This window comes from Gossypium hirsutum, chromosome A12, assembly GCF_007990345.1.
Source record: "Gossypium hirsutum isolate 1008001.06 chromosome A12, Gossypium_hirsutum_v2.1, whole genome shotgun sequence".
NCBI classification, from domain to species: Eukaryota; Viridiplantae; Streptophyta; class Magnoliopsida; order Malvales; family Malvaceae; genus Gossypium; species Gossypium hirsutum.
The window spans coordinates 17,470,699-17,493,338 of NC_053435.1; the positions used below are offsets into that span (position 1 = coordinate 17,470,699).

Sequence of the window (22,640 nt, forward strand, 5' to 3'; positions counted from 1 at the left end):
AATCAACCTAGAGTTAGTTGCTTTTATGCTCGAAAGAGATATTGGCATAAATTAGGGATTTCTACGAGTCAAAGAAATTGTATAAATTAGATTGAGAATTATAGATGAAGTCTAGGTGGATTATTACCTAGATATGCATTTGTTAGTTAATTTTAATTTTAATCAACCTTTTGAATTATTAGGTTAAATAATAGGAAGACGATAATTAGTAGTAATTGTAGTTATTGAAGGAACAATATTTGTGGTCACCACAACTACACTACTAATTGATAGGTACACTTGCCTTAGTCGATTTATTAGTTAGTTTAGTGGACATCACTAAATTTATGTGATAATTATTTGAATATAAATATTATCATATTATATAATACAATTTTATAATAAAGTGAATTCGGACACTTAAAGCAATTTGCTTTAAAGTTAATTCTAAGTGTCAATTTCTATGAAGGTGTTGACTTTTATGAAATTTGATGCTTGAAATTATTGATGTTGTACAATTTCATATATGTTGATAACTAGATTTATACTCAAATTAGTTTTGTATATTTTTCGTATTTGATATTTAAAAAATGTATTTTTTTTTGTACCAAATCAAATTACAAAGAAGGGAACGAAATTACTTTAACAGGATTTTAACAATGTCAACCTAATTATGTAGCAATTCTTAAATATTTACATCCAAAAAAATCGAAACAACGAAAAACTAGGATGAAAAAAGGGAAATTCCAACAGCAGACCCTTTTAATAATGGCGAGGTAATTATGTTACAGTAGAGATAAACAAAGATTTTATAGGCGAGCTATGTTTGATCCTCATGAGGCTTGTAAATAGCTACATTCAAAGACAATTGATAGCCCTCTGAATTGATCATCTCAAAGACGCAAACATCACCAATTTCCAAGTTATTATCTTTTGCAAAAGTCTTCCACCCATCAATCAACTTTGCTCTGGGGTTTGTTCCCTTTGCTTCACGATGATACTTGGTCAACCATGTCTTCCCATCTCCCACCATGGACAGGATTGCATTACCACTCCCATTCCTCAAGTATTTCCTGGAAAAGTCCAATGGTATAGCCTGCCAACAAACATGAGGTAAGAAAACAGTAAATCACAATCTAACACCCTAATCTTATGTTCTGTATTAGAGAATAGATTCAAGTTTTCCAATGAATGCTTACCAATCTATACCCATTACTAACATAAGATGGCTGCATAGCAACAGTGAAAAATGGGTTCTGAGACTTGAAACCACTGGCTCGTTGAAGAGCTTTAGCTTTTTCGCCAGCTTGCAGCCGTTGTGGGCCTCTTGGCCTTGTAGATATAGCTGCAAAAGCAAAAGTTCATGAAATAGTGCAATGTAAGAGGTTTAACTTTAAGTTCATATCCTTGCATTGAAGGATGGTAATCTGTAATTTATATTTTGGATTCTCCAGCTTAAACTTAGTTTCATCAGGTATAACAACTTGCAATTCGTGTATTCCTGTCTCGTCTCATAATCGTGTTTTGATTATTTTACATTCTTATAATTTTTGACAAGTTAATCTATATTATATAAATTTTGACATGATGGTCCATTCCAAATGAGTTTGAGGACCTTGGAGATATACTTACTAGGTTGGACTTCCTCTTCAGTTTCTTGATATCCTATGGCAGGGAATTGGGCAGCGGGGCTAGAATTTCCAACATGACATTTGCCAAAATCATCATCAGCTTCAATTTTTGGTACCAGCCAATCTTTAGATGCAACTTGACTGGCTATAGCATCATCAGCTGAATATATTAAAAAAAAAAACAAACAAACAAACAAACAAACTAGTGAATATAAATTTTGAAATATTTGTGTATTTAAGTGTCATATTTTGTATCTTGCTGTTAGTCATAGTTTTCATATCGCATCTAGTATTGTCAGGTTTTAGAGATATACTTACTAAGATTGACTTCCTCTTCATTTTCTTGATATTCTATAGTAGTGAGTTGGGCAGCAGGGCCAGAATTTCCAGCATAACAATTGCCAAAATCATCATCAGCTTCAATTCTAGGTACCAAGCAATTCTTGGATGCAACTTGACTGGCTTCAGCATCATCAGCTGAATATATCAGAAAAATATACTAATCAATATAGAATGTATCTTTCATTAATTTAACAGAAAATCAAATAGATTCATACTAACCTTGTGATGACAGAGAAGAATTAGCTCCTGGTGCTGCTGAAAAAATGGAGACCTTGAATGAATTTTCATGGCGGTTAATCAGCTCAAAGACGCATACATCACCAACTTCCAAGTTATTGTCCCGTGCAAAAGCCCTCCAGGTTGAGAATTCAGCTTTATGTTGTCCACCAGTGAATACTTTAACAGCAAACTTGACAACCCAAGTTCGCCCATCCGAAACTTGAAGGATGGCTTCCTCCTTCTCTTCGTCAAGATATCTCTTAACAAATTTGTATGGTATACCCTGGGGAAAGATAAGAAATCAAAAAACTGAGATGAAAAAATTCACAAGGTATCATTCTGATTTTTCATATTTCTAAAAATAGTCGTATCCAAGTATTAATATGAATATAATCTTCGGAAAACTTACCAGGCTACATCTTAAGATCAAGTATCTGGGTCGCATTACAACCTTGAAAAAAGGGTTTTTAGATTTGAAATTACTAGCTTTCAGAATAGCTCTTGCTTTCTCAACAGGCGTCATTGGTCGCATCAAGCAATCATGATTAGACTCTGTGCTTCCCAGTGTTGATGAGTTTATGTTACCACCATTTTCCGAAGAGTTTATTCCACCTGATAAGTATCAACAGAAGAGTACGTTCAAACCTTTGCATGATATATGCTAACTAAATGCTTATTCAATATATAAGCGCATAAAATTTGAACCCAAAAATCCGAACCCGTTCAATTTGATATTATCATCTTGTTAGACCCAAATTGAGAAAGTGAGATCAACTACGAATGTTCGACTAAATGAGCAAATGATTACTCACCCAATGGAGAACTACAGCTTGTATCTTGACGAACACGGTAAATAATTACTTTCAGCATGCTTTCAGTTTGCGAAATCAGCTCAAAGACACAAACATCACCAGCTTCCAAATTGTTGGCCAGCATGAATTGCCTCCAACCAATATGGATGATTGCTTTTGTGTACTTGTTTCTGCTTATATAGCGCCAGTACTGAGTAGACCAAGTTTTCCCTTCCGAAGTGCAAAGGGTTAAATCACCAAGATTTTCTTTTAGAAACTTCATGGTAAACTCCTTTGGTATGCACTGTGATCATTACAAATAAATAAATAAAGTTCAACATGCAAGAAGAAATATGCATGTAAGTTAAGTCAACTTTACATAAGAAGGGAGTATGGTATTACGGGTTTCATTAAAGCTTTTTACCATTTTTCGACCAGGGTTAATGTATGAAGGCTGCATTATAACCAGAAAAAATGGATTCTCTGATCTGAAGGAACTGGCTCTTTGAAGAGCTTTATCATATTCGATGACTCCAAATGCGTGCTCATCCCTAGGAACCTTGGTTTGCATGTCTTCTTCTCTAGTTGATTCATCTTCCCAATCTTTTTCATCTGAACGAGTTCTCCCACAGAAGATCAACACAATGAAGGATCATAAAATAGCCAGATTTAGTAATATAAAAATTGACACTTACTTTTGTCTTTTTGAGTGGTTTTGAGTTTCTTCCGAGGTTTAGAACATGGTGGTCGTGATCTCTTCTTCTTCTTCTTCTTCTTCCTAGTCTCCTTGCATGGAGGAGTCTCATACAAGGTTCCATCACAAGTATCATCTTTAGCTTCTTTCTTGACAAGTTTTAGACACACTTGATCATCACTATTGTGATCTTCAATATGGCTCTTGCATGGATATTCAATCTCTGATGCACTCATATCAAATATGAGCACCAGAAACTTGCCATTCCCTTCATATCTGAAAACCAAGAAATGCCCATACTGGAGAGAGTAATATTCTGCAAATGCTTGCCATCCATTTTGAAACCAAACAACACCATCAGATTTTGTCAGCTGGGCATGCCATGTATCACCACTTGGAACCGTTAATAATACTGAACTTGATAACCCCTTTCCATACTTCTTCACAAACTTTCTAGGAATCCCCTGTTAGAGAACATGTAAATCTCAGATAATTAGTGAGATAGCACTAGAATTTCAAACCGAAAATGAAAAATATTATAAAGGGAACAAAAGAGAAGAATGCTTACAAGCTTCTTATCTCGAATAGTGGCCTCCAAAATAATCTTGAAGAAATGGGGTGTCTTTGGTGCAAACATGGAACCGTTATTGGCCTTCTGGTTGTAAGAATTTGCAAGAAATCTTTAGTGAACAGCTCAAGAAAAGCTTGGTTTCTATGTTTCATGGATTATATATATATATAAATAGCTTGATGTGTTGCTTAATTAATTCCCAGCTACCAAGACATGTTTCTTAACTTCTCATTAAATGAGAAAATTGTTTCAAAAAACTAAAACCCTTTTGGTTTAAATTGCTTAACAACACTAACTCAAATGGGCAATAATGTGGAGTTGGAATTAGAAACCCAACAGTGAATGATCAATTGAACTGTAAGGATTAAACTAAAAAATAATTCGAAATATAATCAAATAATTCAATTGTGACAACAACCTACCATAACTTGTTAAGTTTAAAATTCATTGACATAATGTACAAAGTTTTGAAGTTTGAATTCTATATGCAAACCAAATCCCATCTTTTATTATAGAATTTATACGATACAAAAACAATTAGAAGATGAAACTAAAGTTTAAAGCTACATCAGAACCTACAAATTATACACTGTAAAGTAAAAACTGACCAAAGAGTGTGGCATCGCAAGCTTGATGTTTGATGTGCCACTTTATCAAAAGAAGATGAGTGGGTTATCGATGTTTAGATCCAGCAGGGGAGATTAAAGAAAATAATCATTCAAACCTTGGTTGAACCACAAAACGATGGCGGTTTTTCTGTTTTTCTTTTTAAGTTGTGTAGCAATTGTTTTCGTTTGGACTCTTTTTGGTTGTTCTTTTAAATAATCTTTACAAAGGATTGTAAACGTAGTTTATTTCTTTCTAATTATCTTAAAATCTTATCTATATTAATGGTCATTAAATGAAAAGAAATCAAAAAATTAAAATTGTACTAATTTTATAATATTTAAATTTATATTGAATTAATTTAAATTTAAATTATTAACAAAAAAATTAGATTACCTTTGTTTTAAATAGCATATTTTAATTATTTATATAAAAAGTAGCTTCATAATATAATATATACAAATTATTATTTTCAATTTATTGAGTATTGAGAAAATAAACTATAGTAAATAGTTTAATTTATGAGTTATCAAATTTTATAGTTTTTGCAAATGTAATAATAATTATTCAAATTTTTTATTAGCATAATATTTGAATTATCAAAATAATTGTGTTTATTGTATTAACTATACAAAATAAAATTATATTATATATTGAATATGATAAAAATATAGTTTTATTTTATAATACATAAAAAATAATTAAAGAGGTTGTATGCGATATTAAAAATTAGTAAATAATAATAAGCATAATAAATCTAAAATAGCTCCAAGAACAAACCATCAAATACAATGTTGGTTGTCAACTTCATCAAACAGCTCCAATTTGGATTAAAATACTTTGACTTATGTTTTTTCAGTTAATCAATTTCGATGAGTAAATGCTTGCGATGAATGGCGACTTCCAACAAGTTTCCATTTTCATTCATCAACTCAAACACACAAACGTCTCCCACCTCCAGTTGATTGTCTTTCGCAAACTGTCCCCAACTCCTACTCCCAAACTTTGCTTTTCCACCTTTATTACTTGCTTTTCTTCTGTACTCAACTATCCAAATCCTCCCATCTACAACTCTCAGCACCATTTCTCCGCTTTTCTTCAAATATCTCTTGACAAATTCCACCGGTATATGCTGCCAACATGTCAAAATCTTAATAATAATGAATTCTTAATCAACAACACCATTTTCATACTGCCCTTTTCGTTTTTAAATAGCATTTGCATTGCAATATTGGTTACCTGAAACTCAGTTCGTATGAGGAATAATGAAAGAGACATTTGCTCTACACTTGGATTATATAAATGGAATTAAGAGATGATTCAACTGAAATCTTACCAGAGAACTAGAAGAACCAATGTATGACGGATGTATCACAACATTGAAAGAGGGATTTGAAGTTCTGAAAGCACTAGCTCCTACGCAAGCTCTTTGTTTCCCGTATACAGGATCAGGTTTCGGACATCTCCGTGCACTTGACCTCCTTTCCCTATCATTCCTTACAGAATATTTGAGTTCACCTGTATTGAAATGGTCAACACAATATCTTTGGAAGCATAGCATTACATTTATCAAACTCAAAAGAACTTTTCAAACACAAAGATCACCTCCAACTTCTTTTGTTAAATATTGGAAATTCAAGCTCTTCTTTTCTTTCTCCAGCTTAATCCCCTTAGCTTGATTGCTTTCACTTGGATTGGTTCTCATCAACTTACAAGGCTGAAAACTTGGAGATGTCATTTTCTTCTTCGTTTTCTGGTCTAGTGGAGAGTCATCCAAGCTCTCAATGTACGAGTCTGTTAGGTCTATAAATTCTCTGGAGCTGGGGGGACGTGCACTTTGTTGACAACTACGTTTAGCATCACTGACCAAGCTCCTAGTTTTAACTCGACTGACTATGCTCCCGAGAGCTGTTACAAATGATAAGAAGCAATAAGGCATCTCCATAGATGGTCATATAAATTAATCATTGAATCAATGATCTATAATAAGTTCTACTCACCTTGTGGCCCGCAGGCCTTGCTTGCATTTTTGACAACCGGATAGATTAGCACTTTCATTAAGATTTCAGGATGCTTGTTGAAGTCAGCTCCCATGTAGCAGCAAAGGTGGCCATGCAAGGAACGTGCTTCAACAGCAAATTGGTGCAGCAAGCTGAAGCTATCCATTTAGTTTCCTTAATTGAATGTTTTGTATTTAGTTAGGATCAAACTTAGTTGGTAGCTGCATTTTGATGTAATTAGGTGCTGAATGACAAGTTTAGGTAGAAGTTTTTTGTTTTTCAATCAAGTTTACCAAGTTACTAGGCATTTTAGTGGTGTTAGGTATGTTATTAGGTGATTACTTGTTTGTTTTACTTATTGACTGATATATGTAATGGCTTAATGCCTTGTTCATGTGTTAATGAAAGAAATCAGCTCATTTTCATTCAATTTTCTTCTCTCTTTTCTGTTTTTCACTTGCTAGTTTCATCTTTCTGTTTTCTGCTTCCGAGTTTGCTTCTTCACCAAGGCTCGAGGCTTACTACTCAAGCAAGACAGAAAACAGCTTGTTGCTGCCTCTTGCACCAACAATTGGTATCGAGAGCTCTTGTCTTAGTGGACCTGTTGCTTCAAAACAAGGAACTTGATGGCTTCTTCAGGTTTTTCACCAGCAGCCCCACCAGTCTTCAATGGAGAAGGCTTTCACATATGGCTGGTCAAGATGAAGACTTACCTACAGGCCTTCGATCTGTGGGAAGTTGTCAACACAGATACTGAGCCAGCACCACTGAGGGCTAATCCCACAGTAGCTCAGATTAGGCAACATGCTGATGAGAGGACCAAAAGGCACAAAGCCATGTCCTGCATCCAGAACTGTGTGTCAGATGTCATCTTCACCAGAATCATGGCCTGTGAGACTCCAAAACAGGCCTGGGATAAGCTTAAGGAGGAGTTTCAAGGCACTGAGAGAACAAGGCAACAGCAGCTGTTAAACTTGAGAAGGGATTTCGAGAATTTGAAGATGAAGGAAGAAGAAACAGTGAAGCAGTACTCAGATAGAATTATGGCAGTGGTTAACAGCATAAGGCTCCTAGGTGAGCATTTTGATGAGGCAAGAATTGTGGAGAAAGTCCTCTCCACTTTGCCTGAGAGATATGAGGCCAAGATATCCTCTCTAGAGGACTCAAGAGACCTTGCTAGCATCTCTTTGACTGAGTTAATCAACACCTTCTATGCTCAGGAACAAAGGAGAGCTAGCAGAGCTGAAGATCACCAAGAAGGTGCATTTCAAGCCAAGGCCAGAGAAGCCTCGAGCACCAACGCTCAAAGAGGCAAAAAGCCTTGGAAGAACAGGCCTAAGCCTGATGCTGCAAGGAGCAATGACCAGCCCTGCAGATATTGCAAGAAGCCTGGCCATCCAGAAGACAGGTGCTGGTTTAGGCCAGATGCAGTATGCCAACACTGCAAGAAGAAGGGCCATGTTGAAAGGGTCTGCAAAAACAGAAGTAAGCCAAGGCAGAATCAATTTCAGCAGTCAAAGGTTGAAGCTCGAGTAGCTGAGGACAGTAGTGACCAAGAAGAACAGGTCTTTGCTGTTTCCTGTGTAGCTTCTGAGAAGAAATGCTCTAAAGGCTGGTTGCTGGACAGTGGTTGCACTAACCACATGTCACCAGATGCCTCCTTGTTTAAAACCTTGGACAGAAGTTATAAAACCAAGGTCAAGGTTGGAAATGGTCAGTTTATAAGGGCTGAAGGAAGAGGAGAAGTGCTGATATGTACTCCCACAGGCAACAAGATCATTCCAAATGTGCTGTTGGTACCACAGATTGACAGAAACCTTCTGTAACACCCCGAACCCGAAACCGACACCGGAGTCGAACACGAGGTGTTAACTGGCTTTAACCCCTTACAAAATTTATTTTCCAGACACTGCCCAATCTGTGTACTAGCCGCTTTAAAAATCATATCTTGAGTTTCGTAACTCGAAAATCAGTTTCGTAATTTTTCCCAGAAACTAGACTCATGTTCCCATCTATGTATTTTTTTCTAGAATTTTTGGTTGGGTCAATTAGTACAGTTTATTAGTCAAAGTCCCCCAAGTTGCAGGGGTCGACTACACTGACCTTTGCCCATTACGACTGGGATATCTCCCTGCACGGGGCTTCAATACTGTTGCTGTTTGTTTCTATGAAAACTAGACTCAGAGAGGAATCTGTACATATATGGTACGACCCCTAATTATCTCTGGTTAATTTATAATGAATTTCCAAAGTCGGAGCAGGGAATCCAGAAACCGTTCTGGCCCTGTCCCACTAAAATCTGATTATCTCTTAATATACTGCCCATATGATCTTTTCGTTACTTCCTCATGAAAGCAGACTCATCGAGCTTCGATTACATAATTTATTCATCAATTAATTCCACTCCTACTATTTTTAGTGATTTTTCAATCTCATGACACTGCTGCTGCCAGCATCTGTTACGAAAGTAACTAGGTTCATTTCATGCCTACCCTTGATCCAACTCAATCGAACATTCGTGCCATTTTCGCATGGCTTAAAGTTTACATGCCATAATTCAAACACGACATACTAGCTTATACATGCCAAAATGATCTTCTAAGCACACTAAGAAGAGAATACCAAAACTTGCTATCCGGTGTGATGACTTCAACGACGGCCCGACCCCGCAAAAATAGATGAGTCCAAGCAACCTATAGTGGGTGACAAGGAAACATCGAGTGAGTTTATAACTCAGTAAGTCATAAGCAATGCACTACCATCTATCAACAACATTATCACAAGAGGAAAAAAAATGGAGCGAGACAATTTACTCCATCCATACCGAACCATACCATAGTTCCTCCAACTTATCAATTCAATTTCATATCAATTCATGCATTCACATTCTATATACTCATCAATAGGACATTGAAGCAATTTCATAACTCGATTTATTTTCGTTACAACCAAACGACTATACGGCCTTTCACCCATCCTACGATAAATTTTATGTACGTGACTTCAAGTATATTTGTCACATAGGTTCGAACTTACCGAGCTCAACACCAAGTATAAGCATAGCACCTATTAGCCACGTACTCGAGACACTTACCCGATCCGCTGTCCGCGATCGACTCAATAATGTCGCACACATAGTGTCCATAATGATTCACGAATATTTATTGAGCCCGTACACTCAGTGCTATATAATCAACTCGCACACTTAGTGCTACGTAATCAAATCGCACACTTAGTGCCACATAGTCCATCTCGCACACTTAGTGCCGCATGGTCAATTCGCACACTTAGTGCATCATATTCATTTCGCACACTTAGTGCAACATAGTCAAATCGCACACTTAGTGCTGTACAATTTAATCCCGCGCACTTAGCGCCAATCTCATGGTCATAAATGGTTATCCCGCACGTTTAGTGCCGAGATCAACAACTCATTACATCTTACCTCTTCTCTTTCATTCAACAATTTCATCATCACATACGTACATGCATATATATATGCATATTTATTCATCCCAATCAGCATCAATACATACACATTATGACCATTTAAAATACTACCCACTACATGCTTAATGACTTACCTCGTGTTGGGTAAGACGGTTCCAACTCGGCTACTCGATAACCTTTTCTTTGCCTTTGCTCGATTCACCTCCTTTAGCTCCTTGAGCTAAATCAATAATTTAACTAGTTTAACCATCTTGCTAACCATTCATACTTCAATTACACATGCATATGTATGTTTGTATATTCGGCAATGACAATGGTAATTTAGCAACCCTTAGTTTAACTCATAATTGTTCATAACACATTTAAAGCATCCACTCCATTCCATCATTTTAAAGCACATACATTACTCAATATTATCCAAATTCACATTCGGCATTTTCACAAACACACATGCCGATTTCATTCACTCATTTCTAATGTTAATTAAGAAATGTCGAATGTCACCAACTAAATGGCATACACACTCACCCACATGTATAAAAATCATCCACACCACCTATAGCTCATTCGGCCTTCACCCTTGCTAGTTTTTCCCATTCTTTTGTCGGTTATATATACATAGTCCTAAGGTAGTATCATGAATGGGCTTACATATATTTGTGTATATATATATATGGCCGAATATGCAAAGCTTAACTCAACATCACCTATGTTCCTAAGTGATGGCCGAATATGTATTTCTATATCTATTCATCAACTATATTATTACCTTCAATTTATCTAGTCACACAATTTCATCTCATGAATACTTGACCCAAGTCTCTCAAAAATGAAACAACATCTAAAATGAACATCCCATTTTACCCCATATGGCCGATTACTACATTAGTTACCAAGCTAACAAATTCAACAATTTCAACCTCATTACAACTTCTACCTATCCAATATAACATGAACACAATCCTCCACCCCTAAATTAGATTCGGCAATCACTTAACCCATTTTAACCTCAACCTTCAAGTTAAAAGCAATTAACCACTCACCATATCCTACATTACTATCCCTTTTAATGACATTACACATCTACTAAGAGTTTCAAGCTTCTTGGCCGAACTTCAACCTCAAAATCCTAAGTCCAATCTATAGGATGAGTAGAATTTAAACTAACCATCTCAAACATGCATAGATTTTCAAGAATCCTTCAATACATACCTCATTCTAGTTGCATGCATGGCCAAACCTCTTAGAAACCTTTCCCCTTGGCACCGAATTTTCAAGAGCTTCTTAATCAACTTGAAGATGACCAAATGCCTTAGCTTCACTTTCTTTTTTTCTTTCCTTCTCAAGTCACGGCAATGGGGGGGGAAGAACATGGATGAGACAACTTTGTTCTCATCACCCCTCCCTTTTCATTTCTTTATTACTAACCCTTTATTATATTTTTTTCTCCCATAACACACTAACACAACATGTTTCCAACATGTTTCACCCCATAACATTTTGTCCACTCTCATGCTCATGGCCGGCCACTACTAAATGGGGGGGGGGAAATTGACATGCAAGTCCCCCCTTTTTCTTACATGCACTAATAGATCCTTATGCTTTGACCTATCATATTTCAAAATTTTCTCACATAAGTCCTATTTACAAAAATTCACCTACAATTAATCAAAATTCAAATATGAAATTTTCACACATGCATATATACATATAATAAGCATCAAATATGACAGCTAATTATTTTTATGACTCGGTTTAGCGGTCCCGAAACCACTTCCCGACTAGGGTAAATTTTGGGTTGTTACAACTCTCCCCCACTTAAGAAATTTTCGTCCCCGAAAATCTTACCGGTAAATAGGTTTGGGTATCGTTCTTTCATCGAGCTCTCAGTTTCCCAAGTAGCTTCCTCAATCCCATGTTTGAGCCATAACACCTTCACTAACGGAACCCTTTTGTTTCGCAACTCCTTTACCTTATGAGCTAGGATACGTATCGGTTCTTCTTCATAACTCATATCGGCTTGAATTTCAACCTCTGATGGGCTAATTATATGCGACGGATCAGATCGATAGCGTCGAAGCATCGAAACATGAAAGACATCGTGAATCTTTTCAAGCTTAGGGGGCAAAATCAATCTATACGCAACTGGCCCCACTCGTTCGGAGATTTCGTACGGCCCAATGAATCTCGGGCTCAACTTGCCCTTACGGCCAAACCTAAGTACTTTTTCCAAGGCGAAACTTTAAGGAACACTTTATCTCCCACCTGATATTCAATGTCCTTCCGTTTCAGATCCGCATACGATTTCTGACGATCTGTGGCTGCCTTCAGACTTTCACGGATTACCTTTACCTTCTGTTCGGCATCTCTAATCAAATCAACTCCGAAAATTTTACTTTCACCGAGCTCGGTCCAAAACAATGGTGTACGACATTTACGACCGTACAAAGCCTCGTAAGGTGCCATCTTAATACTTGATTGAAAACTATTGTTGTAAGCGAATTCAATCAAGGGTACATACCGTTCCCATGAACTACTGAACTCGAGGATGCAACATCTCAACATATCCTCAAGTATCTGAATTATCCGCTCGGTTTGACCATCGGTTTGGGGGTGAAAAGCAGTGCTAAAATGCAGCTTGGTACCCAAAGCTTCTTGCAATTTCTTCCAAAATCGCGAAGTGAATCTCGGATCTCTATCCGACACGATAGAAATAGGTACTCCATGTAATCTCACAATCTGAGTAACATACAATTCGGCTAGTTTATCCAATGAAAAATCCGTACGTACGGGGATAAAGTGAGCCGACTTAGTCAGCCTATCAACGACAACCCAAATCGCATCCTTCTTACTTGCGGACAATGGCAGTCCGGACACAAAGTCCATTGTGACTCGGTCCCATTTCCACTCGGGTATCATGATCGGCTGAAGTAATCCTGAAGGCACTTGATGTTCCGCTTTCACTTGTTGACATATTAAACATCTCGAAACAAAGTCGGAGATGTCTCGCTTCATACCATGCCACCAAAACCGACGTTTCAAGTCGTTGTACATTTTCGTGCTCCCCGGGTGAATTGACATTCGGCTACAATGGGCTTCGTTCAGTATCATCGGAATGAGTTCCGAATTCCTTGGAACGCACAAACGACTTCTAAACCTCAAACAACCATCATCATCAATCTGAAACTCCGATCCTTGTTCGGAACACACTCAGCTCGCTTTGCACCCAATTCATCATCAACTTTCTGAGCTTCACGAATTTGATGAGTCAATAATGGTTTGGCTTTTAATTCAACTGCTAACACATTGTCAGGTAGAACAGACAAGTGTACATTCTTCGCTCGCAAAGCAAACAGTGATTTCCGGCTTAAGGCGTCTGCAACCACATTAGCCTTTCCCGGGTGGTAATCAATGACAAGCTCGTAATCCTTCAACAACTCAAGCCAACGTCTTTGTCGCAGATTCAAGTCTCGTTGAGTCATCAAATATTTGAGACTTTTGTGATCCGAAAACACATGGCACTTCTCGCCAAACAAATAATGTCGCCATATTTTTAGTGCAAACACAATGGCGGCTAGTTCGAGATCATGGGTCGGATAATTTCTCTCGTGTGGCTTCAATTGTCTTGACGCATAGGCCACAACTCGACCTTCTTGCATCAATACGCAACCCAACCCAAGTAGGGATGCGTCACTATAAACGACAAACTCTTTACCCGATTCGGGTTGCACCAAAATTGGAGCTTCAGTCAGATGAGTTTTCAGTTGATCGAAGCTTTTCTGACATTTCTCCGTCCATTCGAACTTAACATCCTTCTGAAGTAGCTTCGTCATTGGTGTGGCTATCATCGAGAAACCTTTGACAAATCGTCGGTAATAACCGGCGAGCCCTAGAAAGCTCCGAACTTCGGTAACATTTCTCGGAGGCTTCCAGTTAAGTATGGCTGAAATTTTGCTCGGGTCAACTCGAATACCCGATGCGGATACCACATGACCCAAGAAGCTAACCTCTCTTAACCAGAACTCACACTTACTGAACTTAGCATATAACTGCTTATCCCGCAAAATTTGCAACACTTGCCTCAGATGCTCACCATGTTCGGTCTCATCTCTTGAATAGACCAAGATGTCATCAATAAACACAACTACGAACCGATCCAAATACGGCCTAAGATCCGATTCATCAAATCCATAAACACCGCAGGGGCATTAGTGAGCCCAAACGGCATCACTAAGAACTCATAGTGACCGTACCTCGTTCTGAAAGCAGTTTTGGGTACGTCCGAATCTCGAATCCGCAACTGATAATAACTCGATCTCAAATCTATCTTTGAAAACACCGATGCCCCTTTAATTGATCGAACAGATCATCAATACGCGGCAACGGATATTTATTCTTTATCGTCACTTTATTCAGTTGACGATAATCAATGCACAACCTCATGGTTTCGTCCTTCTTTTTCACGAACAATACTGGTGCACCCCAAGGTGAGAAACTCGGTCGAGCGAAACCTCTATCCGTCAATTCTTGCAACTGAGCTTTAAACTCTTTCAACTCGGTTAGTGCCATACGATATGGAGCGATGAAATAGGCGTAGTTCCAGGTACAAGCTCAATACCAAACTCTACTCCCGAACAGGTGGCAAACCCGATAACTCTTCAGGAAAAACATCTGGGTATTCACAGACCACCGGCACCGATTCGGGTTTCTTTTCTAACTCCTTGTCATCAAGTACATACGCGAGGTATGCTTCGCACCCTTTCCTTACATATTTCTGGGCCGACATTGCTGATATTACAGCTGGCAACCCCCTTAAGTCCGCAGACTCAACTCGGATTATTTCGTTATTTGCGCACCTCAAGTCGATAGTCTTGCTTTTGCAATTTACAACCGCATCATGCGCGGTTAACCAATCCAAACCAAGAATAACATCAAACTCGTCGAACGGCAAAAGCATCAAATCGGCCGGAAACAGGATTCTCGGATTATTAGAGGCATCTCTTACACACTTTATCAACAAGTACGCATTGACCCAAAGGGTTTGATACTCGAATTACGAGCTCAGTAGACTCAACAGGTAGAGTCTTACTGGTTGCTAAGGTTTCGCATACATATGAATGAGTAGAACCAGGGTCAATCAATGCAATCACATTAGTATCAAAGAGAGTGAAGGTACCAGTGATGACGTCGGGGGAGGATGCCTCCTCTCGTGCGCGAATGGCATATGCTCTAGCAGGAGCACGGTTCTCGGCGCGATCGGCCGTATCAGAAGCCCCCCTCTGACTACCACCCCTGCCTCCAAAAATTCTCGGTGGTCTACCTCTAGATGTCACTCCACTAGGTCTTACACCTTGAATCTTATTCTTCTCATCCAGCTCCGTGCAATCTCTAATGAAGTGGTCCTTCGAACCACATCCGTAACAGGCCCTGTTAGTAGACTTGCCCCAACATTCACCTAGGTGTCGTCTTCCACATTGGGGACATTCAGGTTTCTCGTGACGATTATTGCCCACACTAGCTACCGAAGTAGCTCGGGAGCCCATCGATGGTCTTGCCCTGATGGAAATTCCCGCAGTCGCCCTCGACTTATTAATGTCCTCCTGAACTTCTTTACAGCTGAGAACGGAGCTTTACCCGTCGATCTTTTACGATAATCTCTAGCTTCAAATTCAGCCTTCCTCTTCTCCTTTCCAAGTTCCTCCGCCTTGCAGGCTCGTTCGACTAGTGTTACGAATTCCTTTATTTCCAAAATACCCTTAGTAGCTTTAAATCTTCATTCAATCCTTCCTCGAATCTTTTGCACATAGCAACCTCATCAGCTACACACTCCCGGCATACCTACTAAGTCTTACAAATTCATGTTCGTATTCAGATACCGTCATACGGCCTTGCTTGAGTTCCAAGAACTCCTTACGCTTCTGTCAATGAACCGTGGCTAATAAATTTCTTCCGGAATTCCGTTTGAAAGAAGTCCCAAGTTACTCGCTCGTTCGGGACTATGGAAATCAAGGTCCTCCACCAATAGTAGGCTGAGTCTCGCAACAAAGATACAGCACATTTTAGACATTCATCGGGTGTGCATGACAATTCATCGAACACCCGAATGGTGTTATCAAGCCAGAACTCGGCCCTTTCGGCATCATCAGTTACTATGGCCTTGAACTCCTCGGCCCCACGCTTCCTAATCAAGTCTACAGGTGGCTTACTCAGCCTCACAGGATCAGCGACTGATGGCATTACAGGCTCTTGGGGTGGATTATTCAAATTCGGGAATTGTTGGACAGCCGGGTTGGTTCGGGCATATGCGCGACCCACTCATTCATCATGGTAAAGAAGGCTTGTTTAGCCCCCTCACCTTGATTATTCGCAGATGACTGAGGTTCAACAGGCGGCGTCCCTTGTGCAGGAGCAGCCGCTACGCTCTCAACGTCATCCGCTAAGGTTCTTTCCTCACCGGGATCCATTTACTAATCAAGACAAAAACATTTCAACCGTCAGAAGTCATCACCCTTTTAAACATTAACATTATGGCATGTATAGCTAGACTCATACGTGCTATGGTAGTCCTAGAACCGACTAAACCATAGCTCTGATACCAATAAAATGTAACACCCCGAACCCGAAACCGACACCGGAGTCGAACACGAGGTGTTAACTGGTTTTAACCCTTACAAAATTTATTTTCCAGACACTGCCCAATCTGTGTACTAGTCGCTTTAAAAATCATATCTTGAGTTTCGTAACTCGAAAATCAGTTTCGTAATTTTTCCCAGAAACTAGACTCATGTCCCATCTATGTATTTTTTTCTAGAATTTTTGGTTGGGCCAATTAGTACAGTTTATTAGTCAAAGTTCCCCAAGTTGCAGGGGTCGACTACACTGACCTTTTCCCATTACGACTTGAATATCTCCCTGCACGGGGCTTCAATACTGGTGCCGTTTGTTTCTATGAAAACTAGACTCAGAAGGAATCTGTACATATATGGTACGACCCCTAATTATCTCTGGTTAATTTATAATGAATTTCCAAAGTCGGAGCAGGGAATCCAGAAACCGTTCTGGCCCTGTCCCACTAAAATCTGATTATCTCTTAATATACTGCCCATATGATCTTTTCGTTACTTCCTCATGAAAGCAGACTCATCGAGCTTCGATTACATAATTTATTCATCAATTAATTCCACTCCTACTATTTTTAGTGATTTTTCGATCTCATGACACTGCTGCTGCCAGCATCTGTTACGAAAGTAACTAGGTCCATTTCATGCCTACCCTTGATCCAATTCAATCGAACATTCGTGCCATTTTCGCATGGCTTAAAGTTTACATGCCATAATTCAAACACAACGTACTAGCTTATACATGCCAAAATGATCTTCTAAGCACACTAAGAAGAAAGTACCAAAACTTGCTATCCGGTGTGATGACTTCGATGACGGCCCGACCCCGCAAAAATTGATGGGTCCAAGCAACCTATAATGGGTGACAAGGAAACACCGGGTGAGTTTATAACTCAGTAAGTCATAAGCAATGCTCTACTATACATCAATAACATTATCACAAGAGGAACAAAATGGAATGAGACAATTTACTCCATCCATACCGAACCATGCCATAGTTCCTCCAACCTACCGATTCAATTTCAAATCAATTCATGCATTCACAATTCATATACTCATCAATAGGACATTGAAGCATTTTCATAAATTAATTTATTTTCGTTACAATCAAACAACAAAACGGCCTTTCACCCATCCTACGATAAATTTTCATGTACGTGACTTCAAGTATAGTTGTCACATAGGTTCAACTTACCGAGCTCAACACCAAGTATAAGCATAGCACCTATTAGCCACGTACTCAAGACACTTACCCGACCCGCTGTCCGCGATCGACTCAATAGTGTCGCACCCATGGTGTCCATAATAATTCACGAATGTATATTGAGCCCGCACACTCAGTGCTATATAATCAACTCGCACACTTAGTGCCACGTAATCAAATCGCACACTTAGTGCCACGTAATCAAATCGCACACTTAGTGCTACATAGTCAAACTCGCACACTTAGTGCCGCATGATCATTTCGCACACTTAGTGCATCATATTCATTTCGCACACTTAGTGCAACATAGTCATATCGCACACTTAGTGCTGTACAGTTTAATCCCGCGCACTTAGCGCCAATCTCATGGTCATAAATGGTCATCCCGCACGTTTAGTGCCGAGATCAACAACTCGGTACATCTTACCTCTTTTCTTTCATTCAACAATTTCATCATCACATACGTACATGCATATATATATATATGTATATTTATTCATTACATTCAGCATCAATACATACACATTATGACCATTTGAAATAATACCAACTACATGCTTAGTGACTTACCTCGTGTTGGGTAAGACGGTTCCAACTCGGCTACTCGATAACCTTTTCTTTGCCTTTGCTCGATTCACCTCCTTTAGCTCCTTGAGCTAAATCAATAATTTAACTAGTTTAACCATCTTGCTAACCATTCATACTTCAATTACACATGCATATGTATGTTTGTATATTCGGCAATGACAATGGTAATTTAGCAACCCTTAGTTTAACTCATAATTGTTCATAACACATTTAAAGCATCTACTCCATTCCATCATTTTAAAGCACATACATTACTCAATATTATCCAAATTCACATTCGGCATTTTCACAAACACACATGCCGATTTCATTCACTCATTTCTAATGTTAATTAAGAAATGTCGAATGTCACCAACTAAATGGCATACACACTCACCCACATGTATAAAAATCATCCACACCACCTATAGCTCATTCGGCCTTCACCCTTGCTAGTTTTTCCCATTCTTTTGTCGGTTATATATACATAGCCCTAAGGTAGTATCATGAATGGGCTTACATATATTTGTGTATATATATATATGGCCGAATATGCAAAGCTTAACTCAACATCACCTATGTTCCTAAGTGATGGCCGAATATGTATTTCTATATCTATTCATCAACTATATTATTACCTTTAATTTATCTAGTCACACAATTTCATCTCATGAATACTTGACCCAAGTCTCTCAAAAATGAAACAACATCTAAAATGAACATCCCATTTTACCCCATATGGCCGATTACTACATTAGTTACCAAGCTAACAAATTCAACAATTTCAACCTCATTACAACTTCTACCTATCCAATATAACATGAACACAATCCTCCACCCCTAAATTAGATTCGGCAATCACTTAATCCATTTTAACCTCAACCTTCAAGTTAAAAGCAATTAACCACTCACCATATCCTACATTACTATCCATTTTAATGACATTACACATCTACTAAGAGTTTCAAGCTTCTTGGCCGAACTTCAACCTCAAAATCCTAAGTCCAATCTATAGGATGAGTAGAATTTAAACTAACCATCTCAAACATGCATAGATTTTCAAGAATCCTTCAATACATACCTCATTCTAGTTGCATGCATGGCCAAACCTCTTAGAAACTTTTCCCCTTGGCACCGAATATTCAAGAGCTTCTTAATGAACTTGAAGATGACCAAATGCCTTAGCTTCACTTTCTTCCTTTCTCTACTTCTCAAGTCACGGCAATGGGGGGGGGGGGAAAGAACATGGATGAGACAACTTTGTTCTCATCACCCCTCCCTTTTCATTTCTTTATTACTAACCCTTTATTATATTTTTTTCTCCCATAACACACTAACACAACATGTTTCCAACATGTTTCACCCCATAACATTTTGTCCACTCTCATGCTCATGGCCGGCCACTACTAATTGGGGGGGGGGAAATTGACATGCAAGTCCCCCCTTTTTCTTACATGCACTAATAGATCCTTATGCTTTGACCTATCATATTTCAAAATTTTCTCACATAAGTCCTATTTACTAAAATTCACCTACAATTAATCAAAATTCAAATATGAAATTTTCACACATGCATATATACATATAATAAGCATCAAATATGACAGCTAATTATTTTTATGACTCGGTTTAGCGGTCCCGAAACCACTTCCCGACTAGGGTAAATTTTTGGGCTGTTACAGGACAATTTTTACAAACTTTATCCACTATCACAAACTGGCCCAGGGGGTTCGAGACTTTAACCATAAATTCAGTAGGTTCAATAGACAAATTTTTAACAAATGCTAATTTTGTGCATATATATGAATGTGTAGAGCCAGGATCAATTAATGCAATAACAGTAGTATCATAGAGAGAAAATGTACCCGCAATTACATCAGGAGAGGACGCCTCTTCACGAGCTCAAATAGCATATGATCTTGCAGGTGCTCTAACATCTGATCTAACCGCTGAATCTTTGAATGCACCCCTATTACTTGCCCCCACTCCTGGGTTTCTCTGCGGTCTACCTCTGGTAGGAGCATTACCTGATCTCGCACTCGTTATTTCTTCTCTTTTAGTTGTTTCAGGACAATCCTGAATAAAGTGATCGGATGCTCCATATCTGAAACAAACATTTTCACCTGCTCTACACTCTCCGGGGTGGCGTCTCCCACATTGAGGACATTCCGGTCTAGGAGGTCGAGTACTGCCAGTACTTGCAACTGTAGTGGTTTGAGCTCTAAAACCCTCGAATCTTCTACTTCTGCTTCGGCCAGAATATATATGTGGAAAATGTGATCCGCTAGAGAGCTCCCTAGGCCTCTTAGATGTAGACTGAAATGATTTACTCATTTGCCTCTTCTTTGTATCCTGCGCTCCAGCTTCAGCTTTGCTCTTCTCTTTTTCTTTTAACAAGTCTTCTACTTTACAAGCTCTTTCTACTAGAACAACAAACTCTCTGATTTCCAATACACCCACTGATAGTCGGATGTCATCATTAAGCCCATCTTCAAATCTCTTGCACATGTTGGCTTCGGTGGATACAAATTCCCGAGCATACTTACTAAGTCTGACAAATTCGCGTTCATATTCAGTCACGGACATCTTACCTTGTTTTAGCTCAAGAAACTCCTTCCTTTTCTGCTCTGTAAATCTCTGGCTGATGTACTTCTTTCGAAACTCCTCCTGAAAGAAATCCCAAGTAACCCTCTCACTCGGTACGATAGACACGAGAGTCTTCCACCAATGATAAGCGGAATCTCTGAGAAGTGAGACCACACACTTCATACATTCTTCCGGTGTACAAGATAATTCTTCAAAAACCCTGATGTATTCTCAAGCCAGAATTCTGCTTTTTCTGCATCGTCATCTTTGGTAGCCCGAAATTCTTCAGCCCCTTGCTTCCTAATCTTATCAACAGGTGGTCTCTCCCTGATAAATATACCTGCAGCTGGGGAAGCTACATGGGGAACCTGTGAATCTTGAGGGGGTGGAGGTCTTACAGCCGGATTCGTACGAACGAACTCGGTAAACCAATCAGTCATGGCTTGGAAGAAGGCTTCTCTAGCTCCTCCTCCCTGTCTATCTGATGCAGGTCTTTCACTAACATTAACATCTGATGGCACCGTCCCTTCTGCGGGAATAGGCGCATTACTCTCTACTTCATCTGTACTAGCTCGTTCAGGATCCATAACTATAAAAGAAAACATTTTAAAATCGTCAGGAGTCGTCACACTATCAAAATATATAAGTATGGCATGTATAGGTAGACTCTTATTCTTACTGAGTATTTCCGAGAACCGACTAAACCTGCTCTGATACCAATAAAATGTAACACCCCTTACCCGAGACCATTTCCGGAGTCGAGCACGAGGCATTACTTAGCTTATCTTACCAATTCGGAGCATAAAAACTAGGTTTGAAAATTTATTTCATTATTCGCAGCAAATCTATCCAATCGCGCAGCAGTTACTAAATTAATTATAACTTGAGCTACAGAACTCGAAATTTAATTCCGTAAATTTTCCCTGAAACTAGACTCATATATCTACTCACCATAAAATTTTTAGAATTTTTGGTTCAGAAAATTAGTACAGTTTATTAGTTAAAATCTCCCCTGTTTCACCACCTGACTGCCCTGACCTCTAGTCACTAAAAATAAGTTTTCTCACTGTAGGATTTTCACATGAAGTTCTTACTTGTTTCTACAGAAAATATACTCATTAAGGAATCTAAGCATGTAAATTTCAACTCATAACTATTTTTGTACAATTTGTAATTATTTTCTAAACTCAGAACAGGGGACTTCAAAAACAGTTCTGACCCTATCTTACTAAAATTCACATATCTTAAAATATAAATTTCCTTTTTCTACACCGTTATTTTTCCATGAAAATAGACTCAACAAGCTTTAATTCCATATATCATTCACCCTCTAATTCATTTTATACTATCTTGGGTGATTTTTCAAATTCACGTCACTGT

At 38.6% G+C, this 22,640-nt stretch overlaps 2 protein-coding genes across 2 annotated transcripts; both read right to left on the reverse strand.

Annotated features, from left to right (window-relative positions):
• Positions 1-620: 620 nt before the first annotated feature.
• On the reverse strand, positions 621-4,986 carry LOC107938859 (B3 domain-containing protein Os03g0620400). The gene is made up of 11 exons (XM_041084078.1): positions 4,836-4,986; positions 4,225-4,311; positions 3,658-4,120; positions 3,387-3,574; positions 2,984-3,266; positions 2,581-2,783; positions 2,172-2,454; positions 1,929-2,087; positions 1,612-1,770; positions 1,179-1,324; positions 621-1,075 (listed from the first exon to the last, which is right to left on the reverse strand). The coding sequence occupies exons 1-11, from the start codon at positions 4,848-4,850 to the stop codon at positions 800-802; spliced, it is 2,262 nt and encodes a 753-aa protein (XP_040940012.1). The 5' UTR covers positions 4,851-4,986; the 3' UTR covers positions 621-799.
• A 607-nt stretch (positions 4,987-5,593) lies between these two features.
• LOC121211369 (B3 domain-containing protein REM19) lies at positions 5,594-6,778 on the reverse strand. Its single transcript, XM_041084125.1, has 3 exons — positions 6,439-6,778; positions 6,170-6,351; positions 5,594-5,965 (listed from the first exon to the last, which is right to left on the reverse strand). Exons 1-3 carry the CDS (start codon positions 6,776-6,778, stop codon positions 5,693-5,695), a joined length of 795 nt encoding a protein of 264 aa, XP_040940059.1. The 3' UTR covers positions 5,594-5,692.
• Positions 6,779-22,640: the final 15,862 nt, after the last annotated feature.